Here is a 16,502-nt window from a genome sequence, read left to right as displayed (position 1 = left end):
TGCAGCACTGCACTTGTACCTCTGACACTACAGTGCACCAGAATCACTTTGAGGGCTTGTTAACAGTGGATTGCTGGGTCACACCCTGAGAGCTTCTGATCCAGTAGCTCTAGAGTGGGAGCCAAGAATTCCAAGTTCCAGGTGATGCAGATGCTACTGCTCTGGGGGGCCCACTTTGAGAACCACTGCTCTAACACATTTCATTGTAGCAGTATTCTAGACTGCTTGCTCATCAGTATCCCCCGCTAGATTGAAAGTTCCTGAAGGCCTTTCTAATTTATCTTTGTAAAACTCTCAGAAGCTTACATAATGTATTACACAAAAGTGGTATCTGATATGCATTACTGTGTGACTAGCTGTGGCGATAAGAGGAAAAACTTACCATAATAAATTCCCTCAGTTAACACCCAGATTCCCTCAAAAAAAAAAAAAAAAAGAACTGCGTAACTAGAGAAAAGATTGAAAGGCAGAATACATCTTGACTTCTTTGGGGTTGCCTAATTTGGATTACACCCTCTATCTAATTTCTTTTAATCCTTGGATACAAAAGACAATGATTATTTTCAAATATGAAAAGTTTGCTACGCAGGACCCTAGAGAAGACTAGCCTTTTTTTTGCCTCCTGCATGTGTTTCTATTTCTTCTTGATTTAGCTGTCATTTGACAGCCCAAGGGAAAATAACATTTCAAGCATTTTTCATCCCAATATTTAGAAATGCTGATCAAACTAACTTTTGTAGTTGTTCTTATGGCAAGACATTCTGTCCCTTTAGGCAATGTTGCCTTATAGTTATTTAAAAGCACCTGGGAATAAATTTAAATGAGAAGGTGAAAGCTACAATACATTGAATAGGACATACATAAATGGAAAAATATTCCACACTTGTGGATTGGAACAACTGATATTGTTAAAAAGTCGACACTGCCTAAAGAAATCTACAGATGCAATGCAATCCACATCAAAATTCCCATGGCACCCTGGCCGGTGTGGCTCAGCTGGTTGGGCATCGTCTCAGGCACCAAAGGGTTGCCAGTTCCATTCCTAGCTGGGGCACATGCCTGGATTGCCAATCAATGTTTCACTCTAGCATCAATGCTTCTCTCTCTCTGCCTTCCTCTCTCTCTAGGATCAATAAAAACACACACATATCCTCAGGTAAGGATTTAAAAAAAAATTCCAATGGCATTTTTCACAGAAATTTTTTAAAAAATCTATAATTTGTATGGAAACACAAAAGACCCTGAAGCCAAAGCAGTCTTGAGAAATAACAACAAAGTTGGAAGTATCATGCTTCCTGATTTCAAACTATATAATAAAAACAGTACAGTATTATAAAAACCAGTATGGGTATTGGTAAAAAAACAGACAAATAGGTCAATGGAACAGAATAGAGAGCCCAGAAATAAACCCGCCCATATATGGTCAATTAATTTACAACAAAGAGTCAAGAATATACAATGGGGAAAGCAAAAGTTCTTCAATAGATGATGTTGGGAAAGCTGGATAGCCACACGCAAAAGAACAAAACTAGACTAATATTTTGCATCATACACAAAGTTAATTCAAAGTGAATTAAAGACCTAAAACCATAAAACTCCTAGAAAAAAATACAGGCAGTAAGCTCTCTCACATTGGTCTTGGCGATGATTTTTTGGAGGTGACACCAAAAGAAATGGCAACAACAACAAAAAAGAAGCAAGGGAAACTACATCAAACTAAAAAGCTTCTGCACTGCAAAGGAAACCATCAACAAAATGAAAAGGCAACCTACTGAATGGGAGAAGAATTTGCAACTCATCTGATAAGGGGTTAATATACAAAATATACATATAAAGAACTCATATGGAATATAACTCAATAGCAAAGAACAAATAATCCAATTTAAAAATGGGCAGATGATCTGAATAGACATTTTCCAAAGAAGACATACATAACACATACATGAAATGCTCAGCATCACTGATCATCAGGGAAATACAAATCAAAACCACAATGAGATATCACCTCACACCTGTTAGAGTGGCTATCATCAAAATGTGAACAGATAAGTGTTGCAAGGATGTGGAGAAAAGGGAACCCTTGTGCACTGTTAGACATGTTAAACTGGTGCCACCACTACAGAAAACAGTATGAAGGTTCCTCAGAAAATTAAAATTAGAACTACCACATGATCCAGCAATTGCACTTCTGGGTATTAATCTGAAGAAAACAAAAACACCTACTCAAAAAGATATATGAACCCCATGTTCATTGCAGCATTATTCACAATAGTCAAGATACAGAAACAATCTAAGTGTCCACTGATGAATGAACGGGTAAAGAAAATGTGGTACACACACACACTGGAATATTGTACAGTCATAAAAAAGAAGGAAATTCTGGCTTTTGTGACAACATGGATGGACCTTGAAGACACTATGCTAAGTGAAAAAAGTCAAGCAGAGGAAGGCAAATATTGCCTGATCTCACTTATATGTGGAATCTAAAAAAAGAAAACAAAACCCAAGTCACAGATACAGAGAATCAACTGGTGATTGCCAGAGGTGGGAGAGGAGTTGGGGTTGGAGGAATGTTGGCAACATTTTTGAAGGGTGCCAAAAGGTGCAAATACAGGCCCTGGGCAGGTTGGTTAGAGTTTCAGTTGGTTAGAGCATCCTCCTGATATGCCAAAGTTGCAGGTTTGATCTCCAGTCAGGGCACATACAAGAATCAACCAATGGATGCATAAATAAGTGGAACAACAAATCGATATGTTTTCTCTCTCTCTCTTCCTTCCTTTCTCTCTCAAATCAATAAATAAGAAAAAAATATAAAAGAAATAAGTCCTGGAGATGTAATGTACAACATGGTGACTATAATTATAACTGTATTGCGTATCTGAAAGTTGTTAAGGGAGTAAATCTTAAAAGTTCTCATCACAAGAAAAAATATTCTATAATTATGTACGGTGATGGATGCTAGCTGGACTTACTGTGGTGATCATTTCACAATATATACAATAACAAATCATCATGTTATATACCTGAAACTAATATAATGTATGTCAACTATACCTCAATAAAAAAATTTAAAAAATTAAAATACCAGGTTCAAAATTATTTTTTTAAACCATGTTATTAAAGTAGATTTTTGTGAATGAAAAATAGCATGAAGCCTACCTTAAAACCTGTGAGACAGGGAAGGCCAGTCTGCATGGACTTCTAGGTGTTCAGATCAGATACCTGGTTTCTCTGCTGAAATGGGTGTCCTCTCTCTTATGAACTACTGTGTGGATAGCTTCTGAAATCAAATGTGTTAGAAAACAATATTCTATTGAACCTTTCTCATTGTCTCTACACTGTGGTTCTAGTAGAGTGATCTTTATTCTTACAGGATTGCCAGGTAATGGGGTAGAGTTTTAGACAGACATGGATACAGTATTTGAAGTTCACAGAGAAAAGTGTGTGTGTGTGTGTGTGTGGTGGTGGTGGGGTACTACAGAGTGGCATTACCTTAGGCATCCGGTGACATTGTAGAATGTATCAAAATCGAGCAAACCATTCGCTTTGGGGTAGTCTCCTTCTGGCCACCCCGAAAAGGGGATGATGATATTCTCAGTCAGGATAAGCAAGGCTTCTGTTATCATGAGATTCTTGAGTTTGTCACTAGAGGACAAATTCCACAGCAAACCTAGAATCAAAATGGTGCAGGGTTGGGTCAAAAGGATTGCTGAAAAGGTCCGTTAAGGCCATCACCCCTAGGGCTAGGGCTAGTTATAAATCAAAAGGGTGGGGCTGGGGAGACAGTCCCTTTTCCAACTGAAAAAAAATTATTTAGAGCTAACTGGATGGCAATGGAAGCTGATCCATAAGAGCAATTTAAAATATATATATATAACTATTCAGGTTTAAATTCATCAGGAATGTGAATAAAAGCCAGAAATCCTTAAACATTTCTTGCTGTTTTTCTTAAGACCCTATCATAAAGCTGAGTTAAGATAATAAACTCTGAGCTTACCAACAGGGAGGCTTGAAATGATCCTATTGTAACTGACTTCAACATTTTAAAGGGTCCTACGTTTCTCCCTTAGATGCATGGAGAGAATACTTCTCTCTGCCTCCTGCTCCCCACTACCTGCAACTTCCACCTCACATTTGCCTCCCAATAATCGCAGGAAGGGCCTGCAGAAAGCCTCCAACTATGCTGTGCCTGTTGACAGTAGACTGAGCAACATCACCAATTACTATTTATTGGCTCCTACCCAATGACAGATTGTATGCCCCCTGGAATTCATGCTGCTTACCTCATGTATTTTTTTACATTATAGTTTGGCAGTGAAGGAGAGACAAGAGTATTTTACCTATCTGCCAACATGCATGGCCTAAGCGTTGGTCTAAGACTGGTACCACATTTATTCATTTAACTTTCCCTTTCCTCTTGGACTTCCCCACCCCACCCCTATTCAAAAGAAAGGCCATATAAACCAACTCAGGGAAAAAAATCAAGATAATAGGATACTGTACTTTCCAAGCATTTGTGAGACAGAGTAACGCTGGACACTGAGAAAGAATACAAAATGGTATATACATTTAGGATTTGTTTTTCTTACAAAATTTTACAACTACTTCTGTTTCAGTGGAAGGACTATGCACCTACTGCTTGCTACTCCAGTGACTCTGAGCAGGTATAAAGTTGCCTCGTCATCTGTCATACTTCAGCAAGTTTCTCTAACTCACTAGCATCCAGGAAAGGATAAAGTGTGGGAACATACAGAGGCGGTCTTCATTTTCTTCCCCATTCACTCTCCCACTGCCTAGTCGCTAACTCCCATGGGTTAAACTAACCACCTTGTCTGTATGAAGGTAAGAGGGAGCACAGGTACACGGGACGGTCTACTTTATGAAAAAAGCACACGTGGTGGTCTTGGCTGAATTATGTGGTGACATCATCTCCTCTAACTTTAATGACTGAAATAAGAGTCTGTACAGTTAAAGCTTGGTAATTATTCAACCATACTTGTATTTGGCTCATCAATTAGAACATGCCAGGTAGGCTTAGTGAAGTCTTCTGTGTTTAAACAATTTACTTTGGCTGTGTACAAGTGACTAATTTCTAAAACAATAACCATATTTCCACTGCAGCCTACACTTAGCTTCCATTAGATACAATGACACTGGGTCTTGTAAAGACTAGAATTCTGGCTGATGAGGAGGTCTCTTCCTGATCAAACTAGCATTTGGGGTTAGTCATCCCCAGTGTCCCTGAGCCACAGGTTTTGTAACACAATGACTTCATTCCTCCCACTTCATCTTAAAGAGGCCCTGGAAGCAGGAGAGACAGAATAAATCCCAAGGGTGGTTGGAAACAATTAAAGGCAGGTCTGAGGTTGAGTTTTGGTTACTAAGATACAAAAGTAAGTTAAAAAAAGAAAAGGGGAAAAAAGCTTCCTTTTCTAAATAAGCAAACAATTAAGAGTCTCTGCCTGTGGTGATGGAAGGAGACTTGACTTGGGGTCGTAAACACACAATACAATATACAGATGATGTATTATAGAATTGTACAGGTGAAACCTATTTAATTTTATTAACCAATGTCACCCCAATAAATTTTAAAAAGAGTCTCTGCCTGCTAGAGGCTTAAAAATGTGAAGCATAATATTCCCCTTTTTATAAAGGACCACACAGGGCACTCAAAGAGGAAGTACACCTTACAATAAAAACCAGAGAAGATTAATTTGAACAAAGGGAGTGGAATTTTCTTTCAATAGTCAATGTCCTTTGTAGCTTGACATGCAATTATTATTTCTACATTATTTCCATGGTTTTAGGATACATAATTTTTAATTAGGATATTGTATAGAAATGTCATGCCTGCCAAATTTCTATATGGCATGAAGCTAGGAAAGAGCTTAAGTATTCACTAGAGATGCAAGATTATATATACACACTGTCATACATGTACACACAAAATCAATAAATGACCAATTACAAATTGGGCAAATATGTATGACAATATAAGACAAAGCATTAATACTCTTAATATACAGAGTTCTTATAAATTATTAAAATTCAATGACTAGTAGGAAAATTAACCCAAAGCTAAATGATATTAAAGTCTAATATATATACATGTTCTCCTGTAACTAAAAAAATGCAAATTTAACAGCTAGATATCATTTTCTGTGACTATAGCAGGCAAAACCAGAACCAACGAGTGGAAATTCTTGGGAAGATTTTGGCTCACTGAAAGTACAACCTTCTAACAGAGCACTGAAGAAAAGAGAAAGATCTGCTTGTAAGTTCCAGCTCTATCTCAGGAGCTGATAAAAATGAACTCATCTTTTACCAAAATATCAACAAGAGGATTTTATTCTAAAACCAGGGTTTTAGAATAGACTAGCAGTTTTCAAATGAGCCCAGTGGCAAATCAGAACCACATATTCCTGGGTGACAACCTCAAACTGAGCCAGAATGTCAGGATGAATTCCAGGAACTCATATCTTAAAAGTGATTCCCATTTCTAGTATTGTAAAACTAGTGGACGAGGTGACCCTGAATACATATCCTGTTCAATGATCTGAGCAAGACTCTCTGATACAATATTTAGAGTTTCGGTTTTCACTTGTCTTACCTTTAACTTCTGGGCAATTTATTCATAGTGCCTAAATTTCAATTATTATAGTTCTTTGTTGTAGCTGGTCTGCCTGTAATTTTCTGTCACTAAGCTCTCATTCTAATAAAAAAGGGAGGGACCTGGATTCTAGTAAGAGACATACTTTGAATAGTTAGCAATAATGGTAACTGTATTATCTGGAAATTTATTGCCAACTGTGATATTTGCAAAAAATAGTAACTAGTAAAGGGATCATACAGATACTAAAATCCATATTTTATTAATAATGTCCTCTAGGGCTGGAAGTATAGTTATTTAACTAAGTCTGCATGACACTGAGGTAGCAAAACTTGCAAATTTTTTGATTAAATGAATACTTATCTTCAGGGCAGGAGAAGGGGGAGCAGGAGAAGGAGAACTGGGGTTATTAACCTTGTTTTTCAAAGTGGTCACAGAGCATGAGGGTTTTTTTTGTGTTATTTTTTTTTCAACAATCTCCTTTGCATGGATATACTACTCTTTTTACCTAAATTTTATAAATTTTACCTGAAATATCACATTATCACAAGGCCATTTATTCCAAGTTATAAATAAACCCAAGGTATCTTGTTGCACATTACAAATGCAGAAAAAAATAATATATAATTATTTAAAGAAGGTGCACAATGAATATTTTATAGCAAAATGTTTTGATACTTTATGAAAATACAGTAACCCAATTAAATAGTTCCATAAAATAAGAAGAGGTTAAAATAAATTTGTAGCAAACTTCATTGACAGCCATCCCCTGACTCTTCTTATGCAATATGCAAAGAGGGACAAGGCGCCCTTGCTTCATTCACATCACCTGTCTGTTTTAATCCAAGGCAGAGCTCTACACACCACAGCCTGTGCTCATTACTCAGTGACCTTAAAGATGAATCTCAGCCTAGTATGTACTGTTCTCATGTCAAAGTACACCAACACACTCACTGATAAGGAAGGGGGAACATTCTCATGGGGGAAATTCTTTGATCCTGAAGTCTTTTTGTGTTTTCATTGAAAGAGGGAAGAGCTTCCCTCCTAGACTGGTACAGAAGATGCCAGAAAGGTCAGCGAGTTGACACTCTCTACAGTGAACAAAGCTCAGATGCTAAATTTCTTTTAATAACTGGGTCAGAAAAATTAAGGTCTTATCTGCAAACACACATGATTCTCCTATTTATGTATAATCTAAATATTCCCAGGCCACAAGTCTCTTTTTAAATATTTGGTCAGACATCCACAGTTGCTGAGAAACTTATGTGAGCACCACAGTTGTTACTGCAATAAACAGACAGGCATGAAGTGAGTGGCAACCTAATATTAAAAGAGGCAAAGGTAGTTCAGAGAAGCCCCTCCTTCAAAGTCAAGGTGGAGGGGTTGGAGGCAGACAGAGGGACAACATTTGAAAATACTCCAGAGAAGTGATATTTGAGACAGCTATTGAAGGACAAGAGGTTTCAGGTGTGGAAGAAGATGCTGGTCCATGACAGCAGTGACAAAGACATTGAGACAGGAAGGAAACATGGAATAGACAGGCAGATCCTTTAGCACTGCAGAACCTGGGATGGAAGGGTATGAGAGGAAACACTGCTACCGATGCTCATGAGGCTCAGATTGCACAATCTTTGTGTGGCATGCTACAGAGTGCAGGCTTTATCTCATAGGTAATAGGGAGCATAATGAGACTCTATTTTCATTTTAGAAAGAAATCACTAACAGAGTGATGGGTAGACTGGGAATGTGTGATACTGAATCACAGAGGCCAGGTACAAGGCTACGCAAGAGCAGAACAGAGAGAGGAAAAGGGCTTGAACCCAGGCAGTGACAAGAGGAGAGAGGGAGGGTCAAAAAGGACTGAGGGAGAGCTCTCTGATCTGAGATTCTCAAAGACAAGCTCCTTCCCAAGACCAGTAAAAATGAGTCACCCTGTACCCCCACCCAAGCTATAGGTGGGAGCCACTTTGATAGAGCAAAACACCCAGATAAAACTGGGTTTGAATCTGGACTTTGTTCTTTACTGCGTAATCTTGGGCAATTTACTTAATCCCCCTGAACCTCACACTGATCACAGGTAAATCATCAATAATGCCTTATGGAGCCATCAGGAGGAACAGAGATGAAAAATGAAAAGTCCGAGCTTTGTGACTAGCACATAATAGGGGCTTCATAAAAAGATGTTTATGAGATAGACAAGAAGAGATTCACATACATGGTTACACACTTTGGTTTCTAAACAAAGATATAAACATGTCTATTTTAGTCAACAAGTATTTCTGAGGCCAGGAAAATACTTATTTAACTTTTCTATTAATAGAGGTAAAGGAAGTTTTTTAGAAGGATTTGTATCAAACATTCAAGTATCAACTCATTTCAATTAATGTGTAATGAACACCCTCTGGTAGGAATGTTTGGCTTGTCCTAGAAATCCTGGGACTTGCACAAGCAACCTCCATTTATCAGCTCTGTTGATGATCTAAAGATGACTGAATGGCTTCCATGGCATCAATTTCACAGAATGTTCTCTGACCTCAGTTTCCTATTGCCTATACAAAAGAAGAGGAAGCCTGGTTCAATGATTACTTCCTTGATACACACCCACACATCCTCCCAAGCTTTCTAAGCAATCTCCGTACCTTAACCTCAATCACTCTTATCCAAGCTTCCTCTAAATGACCAGCAGCTTCTTTGCTTTGCTAGTAGTGATGTTCACTTTGCTGGGAATAACCTTCATTCTCCTTTAAAACCCCAGTCCAAAGCCTACCCCTTGTTTAATGTCCACAATGAAACATACCTCCTTCATGAAGCCTTTTTTTAAATTGTAAAACAAGATAATCTGATTCTCTCTCGTGGTTCATTACTATATTTTAATGAAGAAAATGTTAGGTTTTAAATGTGAGGGTTTTTTTTTTTAATGCTATCCATTACATAATTGTTCATGTTTTAGTAGCTAGAAAATAAAATCCACAACCTGTCGAGTATGATTTTCACTCCCTGGCACTTGTAGGCTGCCCTGTAAATGTTGGCTGAATGAAGGAGTGAGATCACTCTTAATTTCTGTAGGCATTTTAATATGACTCATAAATATGAAAGGAACTATCTCATGGGACATTATAGAATGCTGGCAGGAGGGGAGCATGGTATGAATCTTTATAGTTTTATAAAATTAAAATATATCGCCCGGCCGGGCATGGCTCAGCGGTTGAGCGTCAACCTAGGATCCAGGTGATCGGGGTTCGATTCCCGGTCAGGGCACATGCCCAGGTTGTGGGCTGCAGCTGATCAATGACTCTCTCATCATTGATGTTTCTATCCCTCTCTCTCCCTCTCCTTTCCTCTCTCTGAAATCAATAAAGATATATTTAAAAAAAAATCAAGATGAAAAAATGTATTTTAAGATACAAATGAGTAGAGAGGATATAACATTTTTATAGAAAAAAAGAAAGCTGTTATAAAGTGAGGATGGCATAAGCACAATATATTCAATTTAAAACTGTATCTATGGCCTGGCCAGCGTGGCTCAGCCATTGAACACTGACCTAGGATCCAGGAGATTGTGGTTCAATTCCCAGTCAGGGCACATGCCCAGGCTGCGTGCTTGATCCCCAGTAGGGGGTGTGCAGGAGGCAGTGATCAATGACTCATCATTGATGTTTCTATCTCTCTCCCTCTCCATTCCTCTCTCTGAAATCAAGACAGACATATTTTAAAACAAGCAAACCCCCCCCCCAAAAAAACCATATTTATGAAGTACTTCCTTTTTAAATAAGAACACTGTCAACTATTACCATTAAAAAATAGTTTACATATTAAAAGGGTTAACTTCTTTGGGTCTTAGTTTCCTCATCTGTAAAATTGAGATTTAATACTCAATAACACCTAAAAATGCCTCAAAACCTAAGCCTTTCCTTATAATTTTTAAAATGTAAGTGTATCATCTGGGACACTTACGATAGTTCAAGGCAATACTGCTTGCTGATGACTGCACTCAGTGATGCTTCCTGCCCTCTAATGTGCGCAGAGAGCTTCAGCAGAGCTGTGATGATGGCAGGGAGGGTGTGCCTGAACATCAACGAACCATTTTCTCCTGTACCACACGCACTACTAATTTAAATGAAACTAGGCCTCCCTCTCCATACTTCAAGGATTACTAAAATTACTGTTGCTTTATTCTATTTGTTTAGTTCATATTCTTCATCCACTGCATAGAAGGGGGAGATAGTTATTTGTTCAAATCAGTATTTGAACATAAATATGAATTACAGAATTGAAAAAACATACCCAGCCACTCTTTTCTTTCTCTCTTTTTTTGGGTTGGAGGGATAGGTGGGCTAGGGAGCTGGTATTTTGAGGGGTTCAGGTGATGGAAGGACTGGGAAATACAGTTACTAGTATTTTGACTAGTTTGATTAAATCGATCCTCTACATTTGACTCCCCTATTTACTTTCTCTGCATAGATTTAGTGAATACAGTGTTTAGTAAATAATAAAAAGAACTGAGTGTGGCTCTTGTTGCATTTCTTCAGAATGTTTTGGACACTGTGGACAATACTGAAACCCCAGGCATTCTCAAACTACAATGTTGACTGTTAGAGAATTTATGTAGAATTTTCAGGCCAGGAGTCTTGTCAAGAAGCTTTTTTAAAGACATGTGGTCAAAGGTGCATAGTTTCTAATTAAAAATAGTGGGCAAAAGCCTGAGAATAATTTCCCCTTCAGAAGAAAAGGAATTCAAATTTGACTTGAACCTGGGGTCTTAGCCAGCAGGTGACAATGTTCCTTGAAAGCCATCTGTCAAATAACAATGAGCCCATCAATCATTTGTTCCAGGAAAGTTAAGAAAAAGAGACGACATCACATATCCATCTGGGGTGCACCATGTACGCCCTTTAATATGCAATAAGAGCTACCTGTTATTTGTTTTTTAGTCTCCAAGTCTCTGGTTTGCTTCAGCACCTGTAGCAGCCGAGGCACCCCATTGAGTTCAGCTACCTCCAATTTGTTGTCATTGTCTTCAAACACCAAGTTTCTCAAGGCCCCACAAGCGGCTCTCTGAACATCTTCATTCTGAAATTTCAGGAGGTGCAGAAGCCTGGGGATGCCTTGAAGCTGATAGACCTGGGGAAGAAATGCATGCACATTTCAGATACTGTATATATTTATTAATTATGATGTGGCATTAAAGACATTCAATGAAATGTGAATGAACAGATGAAGTTGATTATAACTCCCATCAATCAACAACTATGTGTGGCACAACCTGAGACTCATGGTGTACAATGTACTCCTGCTAGAAGTATCTCTCATTGAGGAGCTTACAGTACATTAGGGAAGTTAAAACAAACACCTATGAAAAAATGAAGGGGAAATTAAGTGATAAAGGGTGAATAAATGACAGCTAAGTGGATGGAAAGAATTAAGTGATAAAAGCCTTGAGCATAATAAAGATGAAGAGAACTGGGAATTTGAGGAGGAAGGAAAGTTTTATGGAAGAACACCACATTGCATGAGTTTTTTTCCTAGGACAGAACTTTTTTTAAATTTAGTTTTATTTTTTTCCAATCACCATTTATCCCCTCTATGCCCTCTTCTACCTCTACCTATCCCCCTCCACCCCAACAATTACCACCTTGTCCATGAGTTCTCTCTTTTTTTTTTCCTCAGTCTCTCTATCCCTTAACGCCCCCAACAGCCCTCCTCCCAGCCAGAGCTGCTGTCTGCCTACTCTTTATCTACGAGTCTGCCTCTGTTTTGCTTGGTAGTTCAGTTTGTTCCATTAGATTCCACATATGAGTGAAATCATATGGTCCTCGTCTTTCTCTGACTGGCTTATTTCACTTAGCATAATGCTCTCCAGGTCCATCCGTGCTGTCACAAAGGGTAAAACTTTCTTTCTAGGACAGAACTTTACAGTCAATATAAACTGAACAGAAATCACCTTCCTCAATGGTAATAATAAAAATGCATTTACCATGGCAACCATAGTAGCAATATAAACTTTTAAAGAATTTATATAAATTATTCAAGCATTTTAAGTAAATAACATAACTTTACACTTTTTAATGTGCTACTTAAAAAATATTTCTATGCAAGAGACAGCATGCTGTCTATTAGAAAAAGGGCTAGCCCAGCCAGTGTGGCTCAGCGGTTGAGCATCGACCTAGGATCCAGGAGATTGCGGTTCAATTACCAGTCAGGGCACATGCCCAGGTTGCGGGCTTGTTCCCCAGTGGGGGGCGTACAGGAGGCAGCCGATCAATGACTCTCTCTCATCACTGATCTCTCTCCCTTTCTCTTCCTCTCTGAAATCAATAAAGATATATTTAAAAAAAAGAAAGAAAGAAAAAGGGCCAGAACTAAGAATAAGAAGAAAAAGAGAAGGTTTAGATTCCAAAACTTAGGGCTTCTTGAGAAGAGGTCAAGCAATGGCAGTCTGAGCAAGGCAATTTTGTGGTTTAGGCTGCAAATACTATCTAAAGAAACCAAGAGGTGGACACAGGGTTGCTGCAGAGAAACGTTAAGTTGAAGACTAAGGGTTTTCTTTTTGATAGGCTTCCATTAGCATCCGATTTAAAAATTTTTAAATTGTTAAGAACTTTAGGTAAAAATCTCAGTCATTTTCACCATCTTAATGCAGAAATTTTTAGGAAATAAGTTGTAAATGGGCATGAGTTTCCCTTTCAGATGAAGTTCATCACAGCAGTTCATGCTCGGGGAGAGCTGCACACCCAGCCCAGCAGCATGCTTTAACATTTTCTATGTTTCATCAAACTCTAGTCTCCCTTCCACAGACAGATAGATATTATTTAAGACTCAGTCTTTCAACTTCACATCTTCCTTTGTTAAAATTGGGGAGAAGACTAGACAAGCAGGAATGAAAGTGAAGATTGTAAAATAATCTAAATAATAACCACAATAATAATAAAACAAAAATAACAACTCCTCCAACTTCCATCATTAGGCAGTGTCAGCATAGTGTTAAGAGGTTTATATACATTCTCCAATCTATAGCTTGCTAGAACCTCCAGAGGAAAGTACTCTTTTGGTCCCTAAGGCCCCACTGGTGGTAATGAGGAGTAATACTTCCACTTACTGACCCCCTTTCAGGAGACATTTGCAGAATGGGAGAGAACTGGAAGAGGGACCAGAGCAATTTTGATAGGCGATGTCTAGAGCCATTCTAATATATTTGTATGACAATGCTAATGATAAAGATTTCATTTCATAGCTATCAGTGAAACCTGGTCTAACAGATCATCTATTTGATCACTTAATTTAGTCCCATTATTACATTTCATTAAAAGCAGAAAGGCACAGTTTATTTAAAACAGCCTTTAACTCACATTTCTCTAATTCCATCAAATTCATTTCATAGTTGGGGTTTTGAGGTGGGTCACTCCATAAACATCATAAATGCTAGCTAACTCTTCACAATAGCAGCATAAACATCAGGTGCAAAAAGAAAATCCTATTTGTCCTAAAGGTACTTTGGCAGCTTTGAAATATTACCTAATTTTTAATTTATAAACTGCCTGCTTCCAAATAAGATGTGAAGTGGTTTACTGACCATACTGCATTTCCAGCGGTGACAATAGCATTAGTGAGAAGTGGCCCATGGAAACCTCCTGGCCCTGGCAGGCTTCTGTTTAACAGCCTCTGACCCATTCTCTTAACCAGCCACCTCGATCCCCTTGGCTTTCAGCACCTGCAGACACACCACGCTCAGATAAATGCTGAAATCCGACTACAGCTCTACTTTAATATAGGATTTGACTCCCTAGTGTCTGGCACCTATCCCACATTTAAAAATAGAATTTAGTTACTTTTATCCTTTATGAAGCAAATTGATATAAATCATATGAAATGCACGAAACTGATGACATTCACTCATCGCATAGAACTAGAAGGACACTGGTAATGAATCCTGTACCGATTAGGACTCATGTTACATGTACTGTTCTTGCTCCTTTAAATTCAGGGCAGCAGCTGGAACCAGAGAGGTTACATCTGTTTCCAAGTTATTCTAAATCCTCTGGGGATTTGTTCTCCCTTTGGGGCAAGGAAAAAGAAACAGACTAACATAAATGTCTCAGAACTTCAAAGGAGCTTTCATTTGAGATGGTTTCTAAATATCTGGAAGGGCAAAGCCACATTAGAATTTTAACTTTCTCTTTTGACTCTATTCCGATTCTCTTCCCTGCCAACCCTAAAGTAATTAAATGATCAAGATTTCTGGTGGCAAATCTGCAAAGGAAACAGACTGCCTCTGTCGGGGTAAGGGCTCCCTCGTGCCCCGTGCCCTGGTGCCTTTGCTCTCACTTCCTTTCCTGTTGGGAATGCTAGGTCCCCTCTGCCTCTCTTTGGCGCCAGCTCAAATGTCACCTCCTCTGTGAAATGTCACTCCCTTTCTCTTCTTTCTGTCCCCTTAGAATTAATCACTCCCTATAAATTGGTGCTATAACCTTTCAGGAAGGTAAGTGGCAATTTATGGCAAATAGTAAAAATATTCTATTCTAGAAATCTTAGTTAGAAAACAATTTGAAATGCAGACACCGACAAATGCACTAATGATAGTAACCATATTATTTATAATAGTGAAAAGAAAGCATAAATGTCCAACAATGGGGGAAGACTGGTTAATGATTAATTGTCACATATCCAAACGTTGAGGTATCCACGGGAGAGGCAGAACAATGTTTGAACTGGCAGGTATTTTATTAGTCACACAGTTGCCTCATCCGTCAAAAGGGGACTGTGTAAGATTAGCAACTGTGTGCTAGGCAATGCAGCAGTCACTCAACACGTGGTAGCCACTACTATCACCATTAATACGCCACCATTAAAATCCCTACAAACTATAATGGGAAAATGCTTATGGTATAATGTTATTGGGAAAAGCTGTATAAAATATCTGCATTTCTACTCATAAACAGACATAAAGAAGGGAATGAGATTAGAGGATCTTGGAGAAATGGTGAGGGTATAAATTATGAATGGGGCTTGCTACTTTGTATGTTTTTAAACAGCAAACATATATTTGTCCGTAGTTTTAAAAATCAAAACAAAAAATCCCCACAAAGTCCCATATTCAATTTGGTTACAACTATGTACATACAGGGTTTGGCAAAAGTAGGTTTATAGTTGTGAGTACATGAAACACAGAGTATTATTTTTTATTAATTTTTGTATTTTTTCCCATACGGACAACTGTAAGCCTGCTTTTGCCCTACCCTGTATGTACATTAAAAATCAGAGAACAAAACCAAAATGATAACAATAGTGAGACCATGGGTATGTTTTCTCTTTTTTCTTTCTTAATTTCTCAGAGTGAATTTGTATTAGTCTTATAATAAGATTTTATGAAACAGTTATGGGAGTCACTGCTTCTGTGATGAGCTCTGAAGCTGGCATAAAAATAAAACCAGCTTAAGAAGGGTCTTGCAGATTAAATTGAGGAATCTGTTCTTTATCTTGCAGACAAGCAGGCAGCTATTAGAAGATCTCCTGGGTGCTGTGAGGAGAATGGATTAGGAACGGATAAGAATGGAGGAAGGGAGATTAATTAAGAGGCAGCTGGATTAACAGAGACGCTGGTGAGAGGGATGAGCTGTACCGCCACCTGGGTGAACTATCACTCACTTACAGAGGAAATAATCCTCTCTGAGTTATTATTCCGGGGCAGGCATTGCACCATGATCTGACTGCATTCTCACAACAACTCTTCATAGTAGGACTATTATTTCTACTTTATAGGTGGCAAAGCTGAGGCTTAGAGAGGCCAAATATCTTGCTTGAGGTCACCCAGGTAATTAGGATGCTGGGATTCAAACCCATCCCTGAGCGACTCCTGAGCAAATCCTCAAACCACAAGTGTCCTACCTCAACCAGG

The 16,502-nt window shown here is 38.4% G+C and overlaps 1 protein-coding gene across 1 annotated transcript in view; it reads right to left on the bottom strand.

The window, feature by feature from the left end:
- PKP2 (plakophilin 2) overlaps window positions 1–16,502 on the bottom strand; it is a 73,747-nt gene that overhangs the window by 31,816 nt on the left and 25,429 nt on the right. Inside the window, exons 5-6 of the mRNA XM_087814730.1 lie at window positions 11,524–11,731; window positions 3,493–3,670 (exon numbers count right to left, since the gene is read on the bottom strand). Coding sequence (XP_087670856.1) covers window positions 3,493–3,670; window positions 11,524–11,731 — 386 coding nt within the window. The remainder of the gene's footprint in view (window positions 1–3,492; window positions 3,671–11,523; window positions 11,732–16,502) is intronic.

This window comes from Miniopterus natalensis, chromosome 2 (genome assembly GCF_054644295.1).
Source record: "Miniopterus natalensis isolate mMinNat1 chromosome 2, mMinNat1.hap1, whole genome shotgun sequence".
Lineage (NCBI taxonomy): Eukaryota > Metazoa > Chordata > Mammalia > Chiroptera > Miniopteridae > Miniopterus > Miniopterus natalensis.
The sequence above is the reverse complement of the archived record's forward strand: the minus strand, read 5'-3'. Positions and strand labels throughout refer to the sequence as shown.